Source organism: Rhipicephalus sanguineus, chromosome 7 (assembly GCF_013339695.2).
Source record: "Rhipicephalus sanguineus isolate Rsan-2018 chromosome 7, BIME_Rsan_1.4, whole genome shotgun sequence".
NCBI lineage: Eukaryota > Metazoa > Arthropoda > Arachnida > Ixodida > Ixodidae > Rhipicephalus > Rhipicephalus sanguineus.
Window position 1 is genome coordinate 148,368,165 of NC_051182.1, and position 22,904 is coordinate 148,391,068.

General features: G+C 47.5%; 1 protein-coding gene across 1 annotated transcript; it reads right to left on the reverse strand.

Annotated features, from left to right (window-relative positions):
- Positions 1-3,596: 3,596 nt before the first annotated feature.
- Positions 3,597-22,048, reverse strand: LOC119400940 (uncharacterized). The gene is made up of 4 exons (XM_037667821.2): positions 21,680-22,048; positions 10,114-10,485; positions 9,394-9,524; positions 3,597-4,522 (listed from the first exon to the last, which is right to left on the reverse strand). The coding sequence occupies exons 2-4, from the start codon at positions 10,414-10,416 to the stop codon at positions 4,369-4,371; spliced, it is 588 nt and encodes a 195-aa protein (XP_037523749.1). The 5' UTR covers positions 10,417-10,485; positions 21,680-22,048; the 3' UTR covers positions 3,597-4,368.
- Between the last annotated feature and the right edge of the window lie 856 nt (positions 22,049-22,904).

Genomic DNA, 22,904 nt, shown 5'->3' on the forward strand with positions numbered 1-22,904 from the left:
AAAGTCGCGAAAAATGACCTTTGGCGCCTCTGGCGGCAAAATCATAAATGGTCCGTTGAAGCCGGTCACGTGACCATTGATTGGTGTACGCGTTAGATGACTTTTCTGTTAGTACTGAAATATTGTTCATTTCTTTATATTAAAAGATATTACTCCATAAAAATGTACATATAGGCCTGCGTTAGTTGTATGCAACAAAGTGGCGCTGCCTTCGCTTGGCGTAGGCAGCCTTGACACTGGCGCAGGCAACCTTGGGCGCAGGCGCACACAACGCTGTACAAATACTGAGAAGGTGTATAAAGCCACATCATCTCATTGTAAGAGCTTGCTATTTTCAAAAATGGCTGGAAAGCTCAAAATAAAGGTGGTTAAGCATAGCTACAGTAACTCCTGCGAAAGCAGAACAACGACAGCTTTCACAAGGGCTAGCGGCATCGCTATCAATTCTCAGCGTTGCTGGAACAAGCCTTCATGCGTGTTTGGAGCCTTTCAGATCGAAAAATACTGCTTTTAAAATAACTACGTGCTTTTAGGATAAACCACTGCAGCTACAAACGCTACGAAGGGTAAGCTTCCTGTCGCACCGTGAAAAACTGGGTCGAGAAAAATCAGTTGTCGGTCCCTTTAATGCTGACGAGACGGGCCTGTTCTGGCAAATGCTTCCGCGGCAAACGCTGGACACTCGCGAGGACAAGTGCCACGGGGGCAACCACGGTGTTAGAATAGTTTAGGTGGAGCGACGGCGCATTGGAATGAGGAGAAATCGGGGACCTCTTTCCCTTTCTTGCCGAAAGGAGGCGCGCGCGGGACGGTGGCCACCTGGCTATACCCAGCACAAACCTGACGCTTTTAACATTCGGTGTTTTAGCGTGTTTAGCAATATCCCAAGGCCCTGTGAGGATTGTGCGGTATTGTAATATCATACATAAGTTAGATATAAAGACTTAGTAATGTTTTATGCATGACGGTTCGGCATGCGGCGTGAAGCTCATAAACACCACCTTCGGCCTCGGCAACACCGTGGCCTAGGCGATCGTGCCCGCATTTGTCTACAAATGTAAATCTGCAGTTGCGTGACGCGTGCTGAATTCACCCTTCATTTGCCCTCGAAAGATTAATTAATGTATTTGCGGTCAGCATCATATAAAGAGCAGGTGTCATGTTAAGGGGCATTTCGCATATGAGATCAAGTGAGCCTTCAGAATCTTTTACTACGAACCGCTTATTTGCAAATTCCGTAAACATTTGCAAGAAGACGGATGCTTTGATGTAATGGAATAAAATAACTGTATTTAGGTCTTTCGAGGCGTGCACTAGCAGGTGACGCGCCGCTCCCACGTCGGAAAATAGAGGATTGAAAGAGAATGCAATGAAGTGGGCGACAACTTGTGGCCGATGACTACGAAGCCGCTCTTTGACATATTCAAAATAAATAGACTGCAAGATATATACGTTATGGTGCGCCAAGCATTTTATCACAGTATTGGCACGATCTATACGAATTTGACATATTTTTGCCTGAAAAAGCTGCTTTAGCTCGAGCATTGTATGGTGCGGCTAAATGATACGAAATAATTTTTCCTCACAAGAACGTTTCCTTTTAAATAGCGATTCCCATGATTAGGTGACAAATCGCGCATCAAAATGTTTTTCACAAACAAAATTTGTTGTTCGCAACTCGCGATTTTTCCGTGGAATAGCAGTGGCCACATTTTCAAGCGGTCACTATCCTTCGGAGCAGCGAAAAAGCAAATTTTCTCCGTGCACGATTTGTAGCCTGAGATGCATCGCGGCAAAGAGCACTTCTTGCCCATCTGGACAATATAAGTTGTGTAAATAAGGACACGATGAACAAGGATAAGCTATTTCAAATAGGCTAGCATTTAGGCGGTAGGCGTTTCGACTGGCGAGTGTATGTGCACGAATGGGGCCTCGTCTGGTTTGGCGTGTTAGTTTTAACGGGTCAGACAGTGACGTCATAGAATATGGTGTCACTCTCAATTCCTGTCATTCCCGAAAGAAGAAACTGGAAAGCAAATGGTTAGGACGCTGAAAAGGAAACGGGCACGACCATTTCACGTTTGTGCACCCAGAGCAGGGCACAAAGTTCTACTTCTGCTACTGCAACAAACAGCATGTCTGTGACGAACAACGAGAGGCAGAATCAGAATGGCACATGGTGAGTCATGATGGATTGGTCGGTAAACGGACGTTAACCTTCACTACCACGCACCAGCCAGCACATGTAAACGTTGCAAAGGCGGCTGAACAATTAACTAACACCGTGGGCGGCTGCTTGAATCCATGCGATATGGTGCATGCACAACGACAACCCATGAAAGGAATTTCTAACCTACCATTGTCAAATGTGTTGCTTTCTTCTTACAAGCATCATATAAAGAGACGTCTATCCCCCTCACCCCCGCTTTCTTTTTCAGGGAATACATTTTTATTTTTGACTAATCCAGTTCACGTCCGCCACGGTGGACCAGTGGCTAAGGTGTTCGGCTGCTGACCCGAAGGTCGTGGGCACGGTGTTCCATTGTCGCGGGCTCGATTCCGGCCGCGGCGGTCGCATTTCGGTAGAGGCGAAATGGTAGAGGCCTGTGCGATGTCAGTGCACTTTAAAGAACACCAGATGGACGAAATTTCCGGAGCCCTCCACTACGGCGTCTCTCATAACCATATCGTGGTTTTGGGACGTAAAACACCAGATGTTATTATTAACCCAGTTTGTCGCGGCGGCCTCAACCAATTTGCCACGGTGGCCTTATTTGTGCACGAGCTAAAATATTTTTGAAATTCGTGTTCACCTGTAAACTCATTATCGCTGTTCGCAGAAGCTATATTTCCTATGTATTTCCATCTGTTGGCTACCGCCACTGAATTTCTTGATGTTGTGCATTTACTTTCAAATCAGATTGATATGTGCGGTTACCCTGATAAAAAAGGAACGGCCAGCAGTCGAAGAGCTGTCGCAAATGCAGCTTTGTAAGCGACACGGCCCCCGTTGAAGCGGCTGACCTGAAGCCTCGATACACCCAGCGCAGCCTGTCGGAAAAAACGCGAAGCGCGTCGCCATGTTCGGCGAGGAGGCTGCGTGGCGGAGGCGGAACGTCGGTACACCTAACCTATTCTAACACCGTGGGGGCAACCAAGGCAAGGCCCGTGTGACGGTCCTATTGGCTGCCAATATGGATGGGAGCACGAAGCTGCGGCCACTTGTAATTGGCAAATTTAAAACCCCGAGGTGCATGCGGAACTGCCCCAATATTCCGGTGACTTATGCCTGGAATAAGAAGTCGTGGATGACGAGGGATATTTTCCTCAAGTGGCTGAAGGCGTGGGATTCGGAACTGGTGCGTCAGGGACGGAAGGTATGCCTTATCGTCGATAACTGCACGGCACACCACACCGATGCCCAGCTGAGCAACATCGAAGTGGTATTTCTGCCGCCCAACACCACTTCAAAGCTCGAACCGTTGGACCAGGGCATTATCCGCACATTTAAGTCTATCTACATTTTGCTTGTAAAACTCCGGATGGGCCAAGATCTGAAGAATGATCTTTTGGGTGCCATCCAAATGCTCAAAGCGTCAAGGGAAAACGTCAAGCAGTCGACGATAGCCAACTGCTTTCGGCATGCGGGCTTCGGTGGCCGCACTGACGAGGCATCAGTGGAAGAATCCGAGGAAGCTGGGTTGGCATGCGCAGATGAAGAAAGCGAGCTCGCCGAAACGTGGAGCAAGCCGGAGAGCTTTGTTGGTGCGGAGCCGCAAAGCATGTGCATCGAAGACTTCGTTGGAGGTGACGACAGCACTGGTACAACGGCGGAGCTAACGGATGTAGAGATCGTCGCCGAAGCTACCGCTGAGCAGCCGAATGAAGATGCTGCCGAGGTGGATCCCGCAAGCGCTGATGGTGCCCCGCTCCCGACATCAGCTGAGGTCGTAGCCGCTTTGGCCCTTGTGCGCCGCCACTGCAGCACGATTGAAGGCACCGGCCTTTCACTTGTGGATCGCCTGGACTATGTTGAGGACGCAGTCGTCAAGCACGCCACTGCCAACAAAAAGCAGGCTACTCTTTTTCAGTATTTTAAGCAAACACAATAAATACTTTGTTTGAATCTTCAAGTGAGTATTTACTGCACCACGACTGGTTCGTTGGTTGTTTTCCACAAGTTCTTGACGCATTTTTTACGTGACTTTTTACATAGAATTCTGGATATATCGAACTATTTTGCGATCGCCGTCCCGTTCGATATATCGAGGTTCGACTGTAATACAAAGACACTGTGTGTGTGCATCAAAGGAAGGAACAAACAAGCCAGTTCTTAAGCTACAATAAACTTTAAATAAATAAATAACATTAAATAAATAAATAAATAAATAAATGAGGTGAATATGGCTGGACATCTACTGATTCCACCAAGACACCCACAGAATGGGCAACGTGTAGGACACGTAGAACACGGCGTTGCAAAGGCTGAAGGCGATTTCGCAGCACGCAAACGCAAGATGAACTGCAAAAGAAGAAAAAGATTTTTAGAGATTAGTCAAGGGACGAATAAAAAATGTATTTCCACTGCTTATATTTCCATTCTTGATTTTCAATATTTTGGGTTAGCGTTAATGAGAACATTCGCAGGAACCATTGTGAAAGATTCGCAGAGTAAGAGAACAGCTCGCACAGACTAATGAAATACAGCAATACTTCCAAACAACTGTATGTATATGTATGTATACAGGGTGTCCCAGCTATCTTTAGCCAAGGTTTAAAAAATACAATATTAGAGGCAGGCGAGTGAAATGACTTGCAAATTGCTGATAGCCATCTTGCGCACTACAGACAATTTTTTGTTTTGTAATTAACTAATTTGTTAATTAGGTCGATTTAACTAAATTGCTAAATATTGACTTTAGGCAAGAAATGCTGCTTGCAAAGGTCGAGAGCGTCCTCAGAAACCCCAACTGCATTATTTGTGATAAAGAAAGTCTCACGTATACCATTTTTTCCAAGCTGCAAAGAAAGCCCGCGAAATACAAAAAGAACCACGTGACTAGCGCGCTCGCACGCCGCAAGAATGCTGCCCTCAGCCGTGGTTTGAGCGAACGAAATCAGCTGCGGCCGCGACTCGGCGTCTCCGTTGCAGCGGTAGGCCGATAAGTTAAAGGTGGTTTCTTGGCTCGCGCTCGCTACAACTTGCACCGTCACGCGCGCAGCTGGCTGGCAACGGGCCAAGAAACCACCGCCCACTTATAGGCCTACCGCTTCAACGGAGCCGGCGAGTCCCGGCCGCAGGTGATGTTCGTTCGTTCAAACCTCGGCTGAGGGCAGCATTCTCGCGGCGCGCGAGCGCGCTAGTCACGTGGTTCTTTTTGTATTTCGCGGGCTTTCTTTGCAGCTTGGAAAAACTGGTATACGTGAGACTTTCTTTATCACAAATAATGCAGTTGGGGTTTCTGAGGACGCTGTCGAACATTGCAATCAGGATTTCTTGCCTAAAGTCAATATTTAGCAAATTAGTTAAATCGTCCTAATTAACAAATTAGTTAATTACAAAACAAAAAAAAATTCTGTAGCGCGCAAGGTGGCTGTCAGCAATTTGCAACTGATTTCACTCGCCTGCCTCTAATATTGTAATTTTTAAACCTTGGCTAAAGATAGCTGGGACACCCTGTATATATATATAGTTGAAACTCACTTTAACGAAGCGATGACTGCACTCAAATTGTGTATTTTGTTAATATGTGAAGTTCGTAAAATAGAGAAATATATTTTTAGGCCCTCCATTATATATAGATGCAACGCAGCGGCACCCGGAATCTTTCATTTGTCCTCTAAGCATTTATTTTTTATTTGTCCTTGTGGGAATTCAGGCGTCCGCGCCAGTGGCTCGACGCCATCTTCCCTTGGAGAATTCTTGTGTCCCTCTCCTCTCGACCCGACGGGTGGCAGCTGGTCATAAATTGCCGTCACTTTGCTGCCACCCTGCCCTCGAAGGTTAAACACGGTGGCCGATTGGCCCAATTTTGGTGGGATTTGGACCTTGCTCGCGCTCGCCCTAGGAGCGGGGGCGCGCGACGAGGTTCGGGAGAGACCACTTGGGGACCTCGAAGGGTGCGTACGCGTTTTGGCCGCTCCGGCCGGCGGCGATCCTTTGTTCTTTGTTCGTCGTCGCCGGCCGGCGGTTACGTCGTTTTGTCGGGGCTCCGGCCTCAGCGGGCGCGCGCTACCCTCCGCGGTCTCGAAGTACCGAGGCAGCGCCTCGCGATCGTGCACCGTATGTTCCTTTTAAGTGTTTCTTCTGCTATGGGGTGCGAGATCGCGGGAGCGCTGGCCGAAGGGTAGGTCAGCTCTCCAAACCTGGTTCTTTGTTTGCTTGGTTTTATAGGTGTGCCATTCGCGGCCACATTTGGTAACTTGTATTAGCTAATTGGTGTCCTAGCTGTGTAATTGTTTCGTACGATTGGCTGTATCGAATTATTGATTTCTTTATAATCCCAGTAATAAATTACTGATTTGGAGAGTGTCGCCTAGGGTCTCTCTCGCTGCGCGCGATGGCTCGCCGTGCCTTCGCGGTGACGGGTTGAGTTCTCGCGCGCAGCAGTTCGAACAGTACAAGGGCGCGGGACGAACGAGGACGCGGCAGCCTGCATGAAGCTCCCAGTGCTCGAACCCGCGGTGGTGTTTGGCGTGTACCGCGCCGGGTGCTTGACGACGACATCACATCCTCAAATGATGCGAAATAATGTTGCAATGAATATATACCGGCTAGCCTATACGGGTACTCTACTAAGTGACTTAAAACACACGCAGGCTAAAGAGTTTCAGAACCCCTGTCCTAAACGAGTAATAGTACACCATGATGATGGTGCTTCAATGATTCTGGAAAGCTACTGGCGGGTTTTATCTCTGATTACAAGTTGTTTCTCGCAAGTGATCACGTGCTGCTTGATCCTCATAATAATAATTGTTGGAGTTTGCCGTCCCAAAACTACGATTTCATTACGAGAGGGGCCGCAGTGGAGGGCTCCGGAAATTTTGGCCATCTAGTGTTCTTTAACGTGCACTTAAATCTAAGTACACAGGCCTCAAGCATTTTCACCTTCATCAAAAATGCGGCCGCCGCGGCCGGGATTTGATACCGCGACCTGCGGGTCAGCAGTCGAGCACCATAACCACTAGACCACCGTGGTCGGTATAATTGTAATTATTTAAAAAAGTCGAGTGTTTGAGTAGCAGTTATGCCACACAACCATCTGGCTTGCTCGCGTTTGCTTGCTTGAAAACCCTGCTCTCGCCACTTTTCTACCAGCAATGCTGTGTCACGCTGATACTAGCAGGATCACCGATATCACCGCGGGACCACGGTGATAACGCAAGGAAAGTACGAATAGTAGATGACGGTTATAGTTATGTGGCAGAAATACTCCCCGAATACTCCATTTTTTTCTTAAGATTGTAATTCTGTGATCACATCGCTCGCAATCTAGCGTGGTACGTATACTCCGATGCGGCCGATGCGGTGGGGAGGAGGGGAGGGAGCAGGAAACTCAGAGCGCATGCGCCGCAGGCTCCGTTGCATCAGCGGTTGCCGCGAAGGGAACGCCTCAGCTCAGTGTCAACTCATTTTACCTCGTAAGCAGCACAGAATAAAAATAAAAAGAATGATAAAATATACGTGCTCTAATTCTGAGCACTTAGTTTGTCACGCGTACAATCATCAGACTGCGTGCAGCAAAACGAAACGACTTCATCTTGCAGCATCAAGGTTCCTCCGCTAGGCTGCATGACATACCGGCTTTCCCTAACTTCTAAGCGCAATTAAAAAATGTAAATACAGTAAAAGCTCGTTAATTCGGATTTCTAGGGACCGGGAAAAATGTCCGAATTAACCGAATGTCCGAATTATCGAATGGCCGAAATAAACACAATAAATGCACGAGTTTTTTCAACATACCTTTACTTAACAAAGTAATCGCGGATGCTTGTCTGTTTTCGAGCAGAAATTCGCGCGGACACAATTTTTCTGAGCCCTTCAAGGTGCTCAGCAGCTCGCATGATGTCTGCAGTACCGCAAAAGTTTCACCCGTCATCCACGTTTTTCGGTTGGCACGGTAATCCACGGGAATATTGTTGATGTTCTTAAAGCAGCGGGCTTTTGAACCTTTCCGATAACGAGAAGCGGCAAGCGCTCTGTTCCCGTCACGTTGGGGGATAAAAGTACGGTTGCTCGTTCCTTGCTTCCTGCCGCCGATTGAAGGATCCCCTTTCATCACTCTTCATCACTTCTTGTCAGGAGAGCCCGTTATTCAGAGCACGCAAAATTTCTGCTTTGGTGGTGAAGTCCGTGGCCTCGTACTTGGGCCGCTTCGCCGGCGTTGCCATCGGCGGAGAGTGCGGTCGCATGAGAAGTCAGCACAAAAGCACCAGCAACGATCAAGCTAAAGGAGCCGTACTGAATCGTTCCTTGATAAATCGGCGATCAACGATGCAGCACACCAACGGGAACAAAGGAACAAAACCCACACGCGAAAAAAAGGCGTTGAACCAGTCTCAATCCAAGCCAAGTCGATAATTGATGTCCATGGCGATGCTGCGTTTGAGCTTCACTTTTGTTCTGAATTGTTCTTTTTTCGTTTTCGAGCCTCGCCAGCGGCCCGAAAGTCGCCGAATTATCCGATTTGCGGTCAAATCTGTCCGAAATAACGAGCGCCCAGTCTCATAGAGTGATGCGTGTATTTACAGGGACCAGATGACGTGTCCGAATTAACCGATTTTCCGAATTAACGAGAGTCGAATTAACGAGCTTTTACTGTATTAGTCACATCCTAGAAATGGTGTTTGATTATGTCAATATAATTCAGCGTCCTTTCATTTCCATCGGGACCTAACAACACGATCTGGCCGGTTGTCGATCCCTTGCACTGTTGTGGAGCATTTAAATCAATGTATATACAGTAGACGCTCATTAAACGGAACCTGAAGGGACCCGGAAAATATGTTCCGTTTAACAAGAGTTTCATTTACTGAGAGATGAACTGGGTTGAAACATTCAGGTATGAAACCAATCATGCTAAAGGCAGTTGTTCCATTTAAGCAGCAATTCCGTTTAAGAGATTTCCGTTTACTGAGAGTCCACTGTAGTCACGCCGATAAATTAGTATGCCTCAAGATGTCGATGCTAAGATATAATGCAAAATTACGTGCTGCGTTGTCACAATTCTGAAAAATATAAAAGCGTTCTTAAAGACCTCGTGTCATCTGCTCACCCTGACAATCCTCATCGATGGTTCCTGCGCACTTTCTTTGTGTTCAGTGAAATCAAAACACAGAATAACAGTTTGAAGGAAAAAAGATACGGGAAATGAGAAAATGGCTTTCACTTACGGAATGCAGCAAATGCGCCCAGGCCCCCGTACAACGCAGCCCCCAACTAGAACAGTTCGCGGCAGACCACGGCCAAGACCATGAGAACGGCTACTGCTGGGCAGCCGTATCCACTCCATCTGGTAATGGGCCTGCTCCACATCAACAGAAAACACTATAGGTAAATTTTCTTGACGTCCGAAATTCAACCGATTCAAGTAGTTCCGAAACATTTGTGCGGTACACTATGGGCAATAACTAATTCTTAAGTACAAAACTAATTTGAAACGCTAATTTCAGTTGGTACTGTATGCTGACGTCACTATACAGTGCGGGCTTTCCGTCACATGCTCGCTCAAGATATCGTGACGTTTCGCTGCATGCCTACGTTAGTGACGCAAAAGCGGATGTTTTTGGTGATGCCCTAGCGGAAATTTTTTCCCTGACGTCATCACAAATAGTCATACTAGTGTTGATTTCATTCAAAGCCATATCAAAATAAGATACCTTAGCATTTACTGTGCTTCCTGATTGCTCAGGGCCATCTCTGTATACAGGTGACTCGTAAGACAGAGTAAACTCCGCTTCGAAAACTGGTGTCAGCACCTCTTTAAAGAGCCCCAGTTAATTAAAATTATCCGCAGCCCTCCGCTACTGCGTCTCTAATAACATGCACATGCATTGGGACGTTGAACCTCCGAAAAGAACCAAAGAACCAGCACGGTAGAATATTAAACTCACCGGCAGGTTCGGACCAAAGATCTTATTGACGAGGGAGTCCGCACTGTAGATGCCACAGGTCACCAGTGCGGCCGCAACGGTAACGATCCCAGCGTGCGTGGAGAGGCAGCACTGGGCGTCAAAGTATGGGAGAGCGCCGATGAAGCAGTCGGATGCTGTTCCCACAAATGACAACACTATCCACACGGCTGTCGGTACAAAGGTTTCTGGTACAGGTTCAGGCCCGTCCACTGGAGTGTTCGGTATAGTCGTGACAACGTCCACCATCATCCAGACCTTAGTGATGAAGCTTGCGCTTAGCATCACCGTCCAATACAAGCGGTAGCTCCACCATGAAAAACACGCCGACAAGGTCGGCAAGACAGCAGTGTGCTGAAAACAGGAAACAAGGAAGGCATTGTTAAAAGTCGGGGAAGAAGACTGCCCAAAAGATTAGTGCGCAGCACACCAACGTAACGCGAATTCACCCGCGAAAATTCAAGATAGTATCTCAGATTGATATATCTTCAGTACGGCCTAGCTCTGCAAACACGGTACAGGCCCGTTTCTTAATGCAGTGAAACTGCGACAGGGTTGCGAGCTTCCCATATAGGTTGCTTGTCATCGAAATGTCTTAGCGGGAACTGTGCTATGGCCGTACGCGTAAAAGAAAGCCAGCCAAAAGCGGTTGCACTCCAGACATACAACTCCTTCGTGCTTATATGCGTGTCCTATCGTGGAAACATACTGGAAGTTCCTTAATTACTGGGCCATCCAGCAATGCTTGTACTAAAGAATCAGTCATTTTATTTAATTTTAACCCACAGTGACCTGTAATCCACGACAATTTTAGGTGTTTCAGCTGAGGGGCAACTAATGATCGTAACGTATTTAGGGCTCGTGAGTTATGTGAAACTGCAAGAGCTGTGCATACCAAAAAGGAATCTTATGACCGCACTGTTGTCGTCCGTCAGAAGCTTTCGCAGCGCCGTGACAGTAGCCATGAGCTGAGCTTCAAAAACCGGAGTGAAATCTGGTAACCTCGCGGCGAATGACCAGCCAAGAGAATGGCAGACAACTCCTGCGCATGCCCTTTCACCATTCACGGACCTGTGGCTATTATGTTAAGTGTTTGTGCATGTACGAAGTAATTTTCTAACCGGTTCTTTAAGAATTTGCAAAATTTGAAATTTGAATTTTGGAGGAAAAATCTAATCATGTGCTATCATGAAATTCTGATTTTAGCTATTAGTTACAATTACCTCCGTAATATCCACATTTATAATTTCCGGTTTCTTCTGTACAAACATGATTTGTTGTGTGTGAAACCGTGGCCAATGATCAAGAAATAAGAAGTCTGGGTCACAGATAAAGACATTCATATCTTCTTACGGGTAAGCTTTAAAATTTTAGAAATTTTTGTAGCGGTAATATGCCGAATCGACAAAGCAATGTTGGCAGACGAGCTTCCTAGAAAATAACATTATTAGCTGCAAGCCTAGGGAGCCTGTATTCTATATGTTTATCAGTTTCTTTCTTTTTCTTTCTTTCTCTCATCATCTATTTATTTCTGTTTCTCGGTCTTTCTATTTGTATCTCTTTGTGGTTTTTATCTCTTTTTATCACTGTTTTTTTATTTCTTTCTCTCATTATCTATTTCTTTCTCTTCGTCGCTCTTTCTATCTTTCTATTTCTCTCTCTCCCTCTGTTTCTCGCTTCTTTCTAGCTTTTCTCTCTCTTGTTCTTTGTCTATATTTCTCTGTTTCTGTATTGCTCTGTTTTTTTCTATCTTTTTTTGGTGTATTTCTTTCTATTTCTTTTCTATGTCTTTCCGTGTGTTTTTCTTCCTCCTCATCCTCACTGCCCTTTCCCACCCCCTTAGTGTGCTATACTATTTAAGGCTATGCTATGCTTTTATTTTCTCTCTCTTTGTTCCTTTCTGTCTCTTTCTCTCTTTCATTCTTTTTGTTGCGCTAACTGTTGCCTTTTTCATTTTTAGTGGACCAGTGGCGAGTAGTCGGATTTACCCAAATTCTGAGGCACACACCCGTTTATGATGATAGTTTTTTTGGTTCACCGGACAAGGAACGATTTGATAAATAGCTTCATTGTTTAAAAAAAGTCTTCACGAGGCGAGATTCGAACCCGCGTATCTACGATCCAAAAGCGAGCATCTTAACCACTCGGCTATCTAGGCACGCTATCAAACCACAGCAGAGCAGAGCCTTGTATAGTACAGTGTAACAAGGGGGTGGGCAAACGAAGTCAGGGTGAGGAGGAGGAAAATAGAGAGAGAAAGGCAGAAAGAAAAAAAGAAGATAATAAAAATGGACATAGAAAAAATACTAAGAAAAAGTATAACCAAGCGAGAAATAGCTTCCTTTTCATATTTACATACATTGCGATATAAAGATTCTTGCATACGTTGCATGAATTTTGCATACATTACTTTCGGACTCCATCATTCGCAGGGTCGCAGCACTGCGGTGCAAATTCGAGACCCCCATCCTAATGGACTAAGACTATGAGAGACGCCGTAGAAGAGGGCTCCGGAAAATTTGATCATCTTGTGCTCTTTAACCCCTTAACTGCTTTGGACGAGCAGAGCTCGTCCTGCCCAAACTGTCCCCAAACTGCTTTGGACGAGCAAAGCTCGTCCTAGCGGAAGAGGTACTCCCCTCTAGCGTTCAGGGCAAGAGGCGCTCTTCTACAGCTTAGATTGCGTGTAATCCACCAGATGGCAGCATTTACTTGGCAATTTATTTTTCTCCTGCAGAAAGAGCGCGGTTTTTGTATGAAAAGATGGCTTGCGGTGGCGGGCACCTATGCATAACTGGCTCGTCAACATGAAAAGAGGCTTTTCGTTTTCCTCATCTTCTTCGAGTGATGATCATTCGGATACAGATGTTTATCTTGTGTCCGGAAGTGAAGACAGCGAAGGCGGTGAATTGAGCATCTCCTCCGGTGATGATGAAAACAGCTCGGAAGCGAACATCGCGAGTGCTCGCCAGTGGATCCTGCTTGATGCGGACAATCTTCCTGTGAAGCCTCCTCGCTTTCCATTCTTGGTCATTCCAGACAAGACTTTCAACTTGTCATTGCCAGATGACCTTATGGAATATATTCAGCAGTTTCTTCAAATGTGCTTCGTTTGCTCTCGGAAGCGAGGAGAAAACGGGAAAAAAATTGAGAAAGGAAACTCGCTTTTGGTGCAGGAGCTGCAACAGGCCCCCTTGCGTTATTCCGTGTTTTGATTTGACTAAGTATGTGGTCCAAATATTTTTTTAATATCGACTAGCTATTTTTTAGTACAATCAGATTCGAAATCAGCAATAAAAAAAATAGGCACTTTTGGTTGGGAAATTTTCAAAAAAATAAAGCACTTAAGGGGTTAAGAGGGCTCACCAGCTCCAAAGCAACTAAGATTTGAACTTTTTGTGTCCATAGATGGCAGCACTTACACACCACAAAAAGGAGGTCATTTAGAGTACACTCTAGGCGTGTAAATCTCACCAGGTCATGAAAGCGTGCGAAAAGGTCATTCCGAGCGCGATAAGTAGTGCTGTTTGAAACTTGCCCAGGAATGCCTCAAAAAAGGGTGAACGCTCCTATGTTTTCCGCCAGCATAGCCGTAGCAAATGCGATGGAGGGGTTTTGCCGCTTTGTCCTCCCCGTACTGTTGCGGTGTAAGCCTTTCCCTCCAACTTCTCCGTATCCCCAAAGCAGTAACCCAAACAATGGGTAGTGACCTCTCTTCACAGTTCTCTTAAGCTTATTGTCAGAAGCTATGGAATACATAGCTTGCATTGACGTCACCGTGGCCGCCATCTTTGTGAACAAACTGGTTGAGACGCAGGGTGAACTGTTGCTCGAACGCGCGGAGCAAGAAACGGTGACACCAGATTAGTTCTGGTGCCCCCTCCAACTTCATGAATGAAATGTAATTAATTGGCAGTTACAAAGTACTAGATTTATTATTTTTACGCAGAACCCTCTTATCGCGATTCACAACTGACTATGCCGTAAAAAGCAACTTTCGTAAAAAAATTCTTTTCTTCGGGCATGCCTTACGTTGTTTTCTCTCGGGGACACTTTGATCTGCTTCTGTGCCATCTAGACAACTTTGGTGATTAGATGGAATGGCTACTTAGAGAACATTATCGTTGTAAGAAAATTCAAAATAAAAGATTTGTATGCTTCTACTGTTTTATTATACTTGTTATATTGTGCGCTTCTCCCAGATTTATATATTACATACAGCACGCTTTAGGTTAGCGTTTGGAAATTTAAGATGGCAAACGGAAAAAAGTTCGCTACATACAAGCACGGATAATGTTTAAAAATTACATCAAAGGTGGTCGAACGCGAAGACGGGGTCAGTTCCCAAGGAATGTCCCAGCACTATCACCCCAAGTTGTTACGTTGTGAAAAGAGCACGTGTCGAGTCATACGCTTGTCAGTGAATGTTTTCTTTCCAAAAAACAAAGCTTGTTTTGATCTACGCATGTGCCGTTGGTGCCTTGAAGAACCAGTTCGCGGTAGCCGATCGCGCTTTTTTATCCATTTGCCTGCTCAAGGCAGCAAAAGCATTCAAGTCTCTGCTGCAGGTGCCGCCGCTGTTAGTTTTGCCACCACATCAGATCTCCGCGGGTGCCGAATAGGACGATTAGCTACGGGTAGGGAAAAATCTTTGAGCACCAAGGATCTCTCGCCAACTGCTTAGAGAAAGAGCTGGTAGCCGAAACGTTGTCGAGACGCCATAGAAACAGTGCATTGTGTTTGGGCGACACGCCTGAATTAGCCACGCATACCACAACACTGTCGCGTGGAACACGCACGAGAGATGGCATCAATAATGCATGTTGCTGCGCAAAGGAAACACAGACAAGGAAGGGAACAAGGAAGGAAATGAGACTCGCGACTGGATTTTATTGAACATAAAACGGATATTTATACGACACAAACCACAAATTCATTTACGCGCATGAGAGCAACCAGCTTTCATTATCGTACAATCTTATGGAAGTATCACTGAGGCAAATGTCTCTTCTTTTCGTGATGAAGAAAGCCTCAGCCAGCTCACGTGCCAATTGGTTCTGACTACGCCTCATGATTCTCGTTGTCGACAGCAGAGGCTGACACGGTTTGCCACAGGCAGCCGACAGCATGCGCTGCAGTGAAGAGGCAAATTAGATCCTTGTCCGTTCTTTATCGACAGCTGGTGTTCTCTTAGGCGTTCATTTATACACTGGCTCCTTGTTTTAGAATTCAAGAAAACAAACTAATTTAAACTCTGTGTGTACTAGAACCTAATGTTCGGTGGCACAAAAAAGATTCGTAGTAATGCGTGGAATATATATATATATATATATATATATATATATATATATATATATATATATATATATAGATATACATAGCACGTTTGGCCTAAAAGAAAAACGCGAGGATAATGTTTATCAAGGATACAAAATGAAGTATAAAACTGTTTAGAAATGGGCCTTTTTCAGGTCTGAAGAGCGCCTCTAGTGGAGATCGCTGAAATCGAAACTGAGGGTCCATGGCCTCCGAAGTTACCCACCGCGTGCCGGTAGATATTCTCGGAGGCCTGGTATTTTTCGGGAAAATTTGCAAATCTTCCACGCCAGGTGGCGCTCAGTCCGCTCCTGTCGCCACGCTGTGACCCTCAAAAAACACGGCGCGCGTGTCGTCACCGCCGTCGCGCATGCGCAGACTACCCTCCTGAAAAAGGCCTCCTGAAAAAGGCCTCCTGAAAAAGGCCTTTTTCAGGTCTGAAGAGCGCCTCTAGTGGAGATCGCTGAAATCGAAACTGAGGGTCCATGGCCTCCGAAGTTACCCACCGCGTGCCGGTAGATATTCTCGGAGGCTTGGTATTTTTCGGGAAAATTTGCAAATCTTCCACGCCAGGTGGCGCTTAGTCCGCTCCTGTCGCCACGCTGTGACCCTCAAAAAACATGGCGCGCGTGTCGTCACCGCCGTCGCGCATGCGCAGACTACCCTCCTGAAAAAGGCCCATTACATCTAAGGTGGTCAAGCATGAAGACCGGGTAACTTGGCGAGGCATGAGCCAGCACCATCTCCCCGAGTTGCCACGTTGTGAAAGGCATGTGTCCAGTCATACACTTGACAGTGGCCGCTCAACATCAAATAATGTTTTCTTTCCAATGAACAAAGCTTGTTCTGATCTACGCATGTGTATTTGGCGCCTTGAAAAAGCAGTTCGCGGCAGCCGATCTCACTGCCGCGAGATTTGCCTGCTTGCCTATGACGTTTCTAAACAGCCACGATGTCACGCTTCTGCGTATTCCTGACCGACAGAACTGAGCGAAAGCACATGAGCCTCTTGGCTAGTCTATGCTGCAGATGCCGCCACTGTCCCCCTTGCAACCGAGCGCTCAATAGGACGATTAGCTATGGACATGGGGCAGTTTCCTGAGCACCAAGGACCTCTCGGCACCCTGCTTATATGAAGTGCTGGTAGCCAAAACACTGTCCCGATGCTGACGCCGAAGAAACGCTGCTTTGTGTTTGGGTCACACACCTGCATTAGCCTCTCATTCCACTTCATTGTCGCGGGGAACACGCTCGGGAGGAAAAGAGGCAGCACAGCCCCCCCCCCCCCACACACACAAAAATAGATACAAAAAAAATACCGAAGCCTGTTTCAAGCTCACTCAGCAAGTCCCTTACTTTTCTACGCAGCGCACGAATACAGCCATATGAGAGGCTGGTGGTAGAGTGTAGGATCGCAGAATATAGGGGTTACCAGGTGGAGCCACGTCGCGCCTCTTAAATATGGCGCGAATTTTAAATCCAGACTGAAAGTACACACAGCGCTTTCAAAGCCTGTAAAATGGAAACCAGGGGCTTGACATGCATGACAATTATACCATAACAATAAGGAAATAAAAAGGGAGGAAATGTTGTGGAAGAAATTTAGATAACTAAGCTATTTTCTTCAGGAGACAACAAGAAAGGGCGAGACGTTAAAATGTACAATTTTTATGGATATTTGCCTCTGGTTTGTAAAAAAATGAAAGCCCAAGGAAAATATCTGTCCGCAACATTTCCTCGATATATACTAAAAATGAATGCAGTGCCGAAAACCCCGTTTAAATCTGACCAAATTTGGGCACGCTAGGGCTTCTCAAAATGCGCATGTACAGTGAACTCCCGTCAAGACGAACTCGGTTAAGACGAATTCTCGCTTATACCGAACAACACGGGACCATTTGTTTGGTTTCCCATAGACTCAATGCAAAAAAAATTCACGTAAGACGAACAGCCCAACTGTACTCTTCTGTTAAGGGGGGACGCGGCTTTCGTATCGCGAAAAACGGCAAAAAAATCGATTTTCTGAAAATCAAATTTTCAGTTTCTGGAACCCTTTTTCTATCTGATTCCAAAATATCTACACTGAAAACCACCCAGAAGTGCTTCGAAAAATTTGTTTTGCCCTTCGAGGCGGCGAAAATTATTGTGGAAATCGCAAAAAAAACAGCGATTTTCAAAAAATTGTAGCTCCGCGATGGCGCAACCGCGAACCAACTTCTTGGGCTTGTCGGAAAGGGCATTTTTCCGTGTTCAAATTCCCCGCTTCAGCGGGCTCCTCAATTCAGAAAGAAGCGCACAAAAAGCAAACACTTGAGAGTCGTTCCGAGGCCTCCGATTGGCCGCGTCCGCCATGTTGCCCCAGCTCGCCTCGCCATTGGTCCGATGCTCGCTCCGGGAGATCGTCGTCTGCCGATTGCGCGTCGCGAGTTCATGGCTGTCGAGAATCGCGCTACCAGGCGCTACTTCGTGACACGTTCGCAATTGTTCTGTATTCACGGCTCGACGATCACTTAGAATATAATTACGCTTTAGTTTGGAGCTGCAAGAGGAAGTTTGATCTGATTACGATGGTGCGCCGCGCTCCTAACGAACATCGCAAACGCACGTCACGGACCGACTCTCTAGCGTTGACTTCAGCGTCGGATTCGCGGTTAGATGTTCTGCTTATCAGCACTTCTGACACCGTGACGAAGGCCATCGCGGGACAGGGGCGTAGGCAGAAATTTTCTTCGGGGGGGGGGGGGGGCACCTCCTTGATCTGCAGTGGGGACGAGCAGGCAGATGTGGTCGAGTGTCATTTTCTGCTCTGTATGCTATGGCAAAAAAAAAATTTCGGGGGGGGACGGGGGGGGGGGGGCACGGGCCCGGTGTGCCCTAACGTGGCTACGCCCCTGTCGCGGGACGACTCTTTGTACTCACGACCACGCATTACGCACTTTGAAGCAACCGGCACCGCGGCCTGCGCATCTACTGCTCGGAGTCGTCGCTAGGCCTAACTCCGCTCACGGCGCCGTTTGGCGAGACGCACCTCGAACTTTGCGGGCAACAACAACGCGCTAGCCAGGGGCGTAGCCAGAAATTTTTTTCGGGGGGGGGGTTCAGCCATACTTTATGTATGTTCGTGCGTGCGTTTGTATGTGTGCGTGCCTATATACGCAAGCAAAACTGAAAAATTTCGGGGGGGGGGTTTGAACCCCCCCAACCCCCCCTTGGCTACGCCCCTGGCGCTAGCGTACCCGCGGCTATGTGCTTCTTCGCAAGCGAAGAAGCACATCGCTCGCCGGCACTTTGGAACCGCGGGTGGGCATTTTACGCATCGGCAGTGAACTCCACAGCCAAGCTCGTCAGACCCCACGGCCACGAACTGCTCGGAGCAGCGGTAGCTATGGGCCTATTCGATTTTCCACTTCTGGCTACCCGCGGGCTGCCAATTTCGCGCGTCGGCACCCGAAAATGCGAGACCAAGTATATTGCGCGCAAATTTTTCGTCATCGTAGCTTCGCATTCGCACATCGTCACCGAACGCCGCCACCAAGCACACCACGCGCCGGCTCCACGGACCCCGCGGCCGAGCACTTCGCGGTCAGAGTGCTGTCAATAAGCACTAGTGATGTAATTTAGACGTGCTTGGTATCGCTGCAGGCGTTTATGAATGTTCTGAAACAATGAAAGCCTCGTAGACAAGCGTTGCCGCGATCGGCCGAACGATAATACGTTTCATACGCGAGGGTGGCAAAAGAACGTGTAGGAAGCAGGGGGACAAATTTTTATCTGCCCGACTCGCGTCCATTGAATAAACTGCTCAAAAATCCCTGTGCCACTAATGTCTTGGCCATAACTGTTTGTTATTTGGAACGGAGGCATCGGCTGTCATGGTGTGAGCCATTTTCTGTCACAACAAACCTCTCTCTTTATAAAAATTATTTTATGATCATTTGTAATCAATAAGCAAGACTTAAAGGGACCGACAACACATTTTTCTCGACCCAGTTTTTTACGGCGTGACAGGAAGCTCACCCTTCGTAGCGTTTGTAGCTGCAGTGGTTTATCCGAAAAGCATGTAGTTATTTTATAAGCAGTATTTTTAGATCTGAAAGGCTCCAAACACGCATGGAGGCTTGCTCCAGCAACGCTGAGAATTGATAGTGATGCCGCTAGCCCTTGTGAAAGCTGTCGTTCTGCTTTTGCAGGAGTTACTGTAACTATGCTTAACCACCTTTATTTTGAGCTTTCCAACCATTTTTGAAGATAGCGAGCTGTTACAATGAGATGTGTGGCTTTATACATCTTCCCGGTATTTGTACAGCTTTGTGTGTGCCTGCGCCCAAGGTTGCCTGCGCCTGTGTCATGGATGGCTTGTCCCGGCGTCGTTACTCTCTCGATACATGAGCCAAGCCAAGTAATCGAAAACGTAACTGTGTGTAAAGAGTAAGGTGCGGACCGTCACTTTGGTTCATGTGCGGTGCAATGAAAGAAGGGGCCGACTTCTTGGTGTCATCTTTGTTTTCAGGTAGCACAAGAGAGGGGTAAACACCGTGAATATTGCCCAGTACCACATCATATAGTGGTTGCTCCATGCATATGGCAAGTACAGTGCCCTTGAAAAAGGGGCAGTCAATCTCCACTCTTGCTTCTGGAAGATAATGGGCGGAACTGTCTAATAAATAGACAGTTCGCGTTTCTCCAGTGAACTTATTGGTTGGAACGAGTGCGCGCTTTACCACGACAGTGTCACAACCGGTATCTCTCAGTACGGTTACGGTTTGCCCTTCTAGACACCCTTGCGCTGTAGGCATTCCTTCTGGTCGACGTTTCGGTCCAACGACGCTATGCGCACCCGAACCAATCTTTTCACGACTCGTACCTTCCGTGTTTGTAACACCGCTGTGTTGTTCGCAGTGGTTGTTTTCTTTCGGTGCTTGGTCAGGCCGTGAAAGAGAACACGAAGCCTCGTTGCGGTCCTTCGTATCTTTGGGAAAGCTTTTCGGATTCTTCCCGTTCCAGCCGCTCGCTGTCTTGCTTCCCGTAGACCTAGACCAGCAGTCTGATGGCTTGTGTCCTCGCTTGTTGCATATGAAGCAGTGGGGCTTTCCCTGAGAGCTTGAGGGCTCTTTGGCTGGTGTCCCACTCTTCGTACACGCAGTTCCATCTTTACCTCTCGCCAGGTGGGTCAGGCCTTGAGCTTCGAGGTACTGATCGGCTGTTTCGGCCAAACTGTCCAAGTCTTTACAACCTCGCTCTTTCAGAAATATAGCGAGCTTCTGGTCACATTGAAGCAAGAACTGCTCCGAGACAATCCGGTTTCGCAAGGCGTCATATGTTTTTTCGGTTTTCGCCATCTCTTGCCAGTGGTCGAAATACCCCAGTAATCTGCCGGCAAATTGACGTCCTGTTTCGCCATTTTCCGGTTTGGCCTCTCGGAACTTGACTCGGTAGCCCTCCTCTGTGTACCGGAACCTCTGAAGCAATGTCGACTTAAGCTTCACAAAGTCAGTCGCATCTTCAGCGGACATGCGTCCGACTACCGACAGAGCTTCCCCCGTAAGGCACAAGCTCAAGGAGAGGCCCCACTTATCTCTAGGCCATCCCTGGTCAGTGGCCACTCGCTCGAACCTTTGAATGTAAGCATCGAGCTCATCGCGGGCTTCGTTGAACGCAGGAATGAGCTTGTGCGGGCTTCGAAACCCTTGAGTGCTTGTGTCACGATCAGTTGGTTCGGCGAGGACTGCTTGACCAGCTTGTTTTAATTCCTGCACGCGCAGCTGAAGCTCAAGCAACTGGCGTTCTCCAGCTTGCCGCTGCAACTCTCGTTCATGGTCTTCTTTAGCTGCCTCACGCTTTAGCGCGTACTCCTCGCTTTCTCTATCGCGTTCCTTCTCTATCCACTGCTGGAGTGCCTTGCCTGTGAGTCCCAACTCTTTACCAACACCTATCAGTCTTTCGGCATCCATCTTTCAACCACCGCACGTGAACAAAGTGAGGCTCTCAAAAGATGTTAAGAGAGCTTAGTCCTGTCGCGGACGCCAGAAATGTAAAGAGTAAGGTGCGGACCGTCACTTTGATTCATGTACGGTGCAATGAAGGAAGGACCCGTGCACGATAAGGCTGGTAAGCAACATATATTATCAAGCAGCAACAAGCTTCGAAGACAATACACACAACAGATATCCCCCAAATACACTTCAAACGACAAGGTCAATACGCGTGGAATGTCCTAGAGTGATGCGCTCACATTCGTTGACGTCCTGCTCACGTCCCGGGTAAACGTCTGCAGCACAGCAGGCCGACGGTCAACCGTCTCAGCAGATAGACGGGACGTAGCGGCGTGGCTAGGTGAGCAGCAGGGTGAGTGGTGGTGGACCACGCGTTCAGGCAGGCAGACCGGATCCGAACCAGCAAGCGCAGGAAAGAAGCAGGCAGGAACCGGCCAGGTACCGGGCAGGACACGGACACCTTGGTCACCAGCGCCCGCAGGAGCGCGACCCGTCAGGAGGCTGCCCAGCGGTTGTCCCGGGTATCCCTCGCGAACGTGGCCTCTCGAACGCTGTGCCTCCGTGGCCACTACTGTAGTGTAGTGTAGTTCCTATAATTTGGCACACACCCACGCTGGGGGATTGGCCAAGAACCGGATAGTTTTTAAAATCTAATTGTTAAAGTAAAGCGTAGATTTTTTCTATTTAAGAGGAAAGAAGTAAAATGAAAAAAAAAAAATTAAGAATAGAAATAGAAAATCATATAACCAATGAAGCGGAGAATTTGAATAAAAAAGAGTAAAGAAATTTTGAAAAGTAGAAGAACAAGAGGAAAGATTGATTCTATAGCCTAAATCTCTGTGAACCTTTAATAAACTCCTGCAGGGCATCGGCAATCTTCCCGTCGCTGTATCCAAGGGACAAAGCCATCCCTCTGCCAGCTCTCCTTGCTTCTTCTTCCTTTTCTTTCTTCGCCACCACCACCACGCGCTCCATTTTTGTCCGCAACGTGGCGCATTCCTCGCTGCTGTCCTCGTCTTCTTCACTATTTCACCACACTGTGCATATGCACGGCCGCACCGAGTAGCAGCGCACGTCATTTCTGAGACGAAGTGTAGGTAGCAAAACTATGTCGCTCTAAAATCTTAGCGACCTGGAAACTGCGTGCACAGTTGCATGAGCACGCTGAAAAGTTGCTCAAGACGCGCTCACGAGCATGGGATCATTACGTCACGCGAAGGCAGCGCCACTTTAATGCATACTACCATAGTCCTTCAATACTTTTTCTGGTCCCGAAACTTCGCCGTCGCGCTATGGGGGAGCTTGATATGGCGCGACAAGCTGCCGCGCCGCGGCGCCACCGTCGCTTAGAGGCCACCCTTCTCCAGGTGGATTCCGCAGACGCCGCAAATGCAGACGGCGTGAGCTGAAAGTTTGCACGTGTACTCTCTGTCTGTGACTGCGTTTTGGATAAGGGCCAAGTTC

Coding starts and splice junctions, on each gene's coding strand:
- LOC119400940 (XM_037667821.2), bottom strand. CDS start 10,416: ATGCTAAGCGCAAGCTTCATCACTAAGGTCTGGATGATGGTGGACGTT. Junction 9,525..10,113: donor TCTTTGGTCCGAACCTGCCG/GTGAGTTTAATA, acceptor GATGTGGAGCAG/GCCCATTACCAGATGGAGTG. Junction 4,523..9,393: donor GGGCGCATTTGCTGCATTCC/GTAAGTGAAAGC, acceptor CTTCTTTTGCAG/TTCATCTTGCGTTTGCGTGC.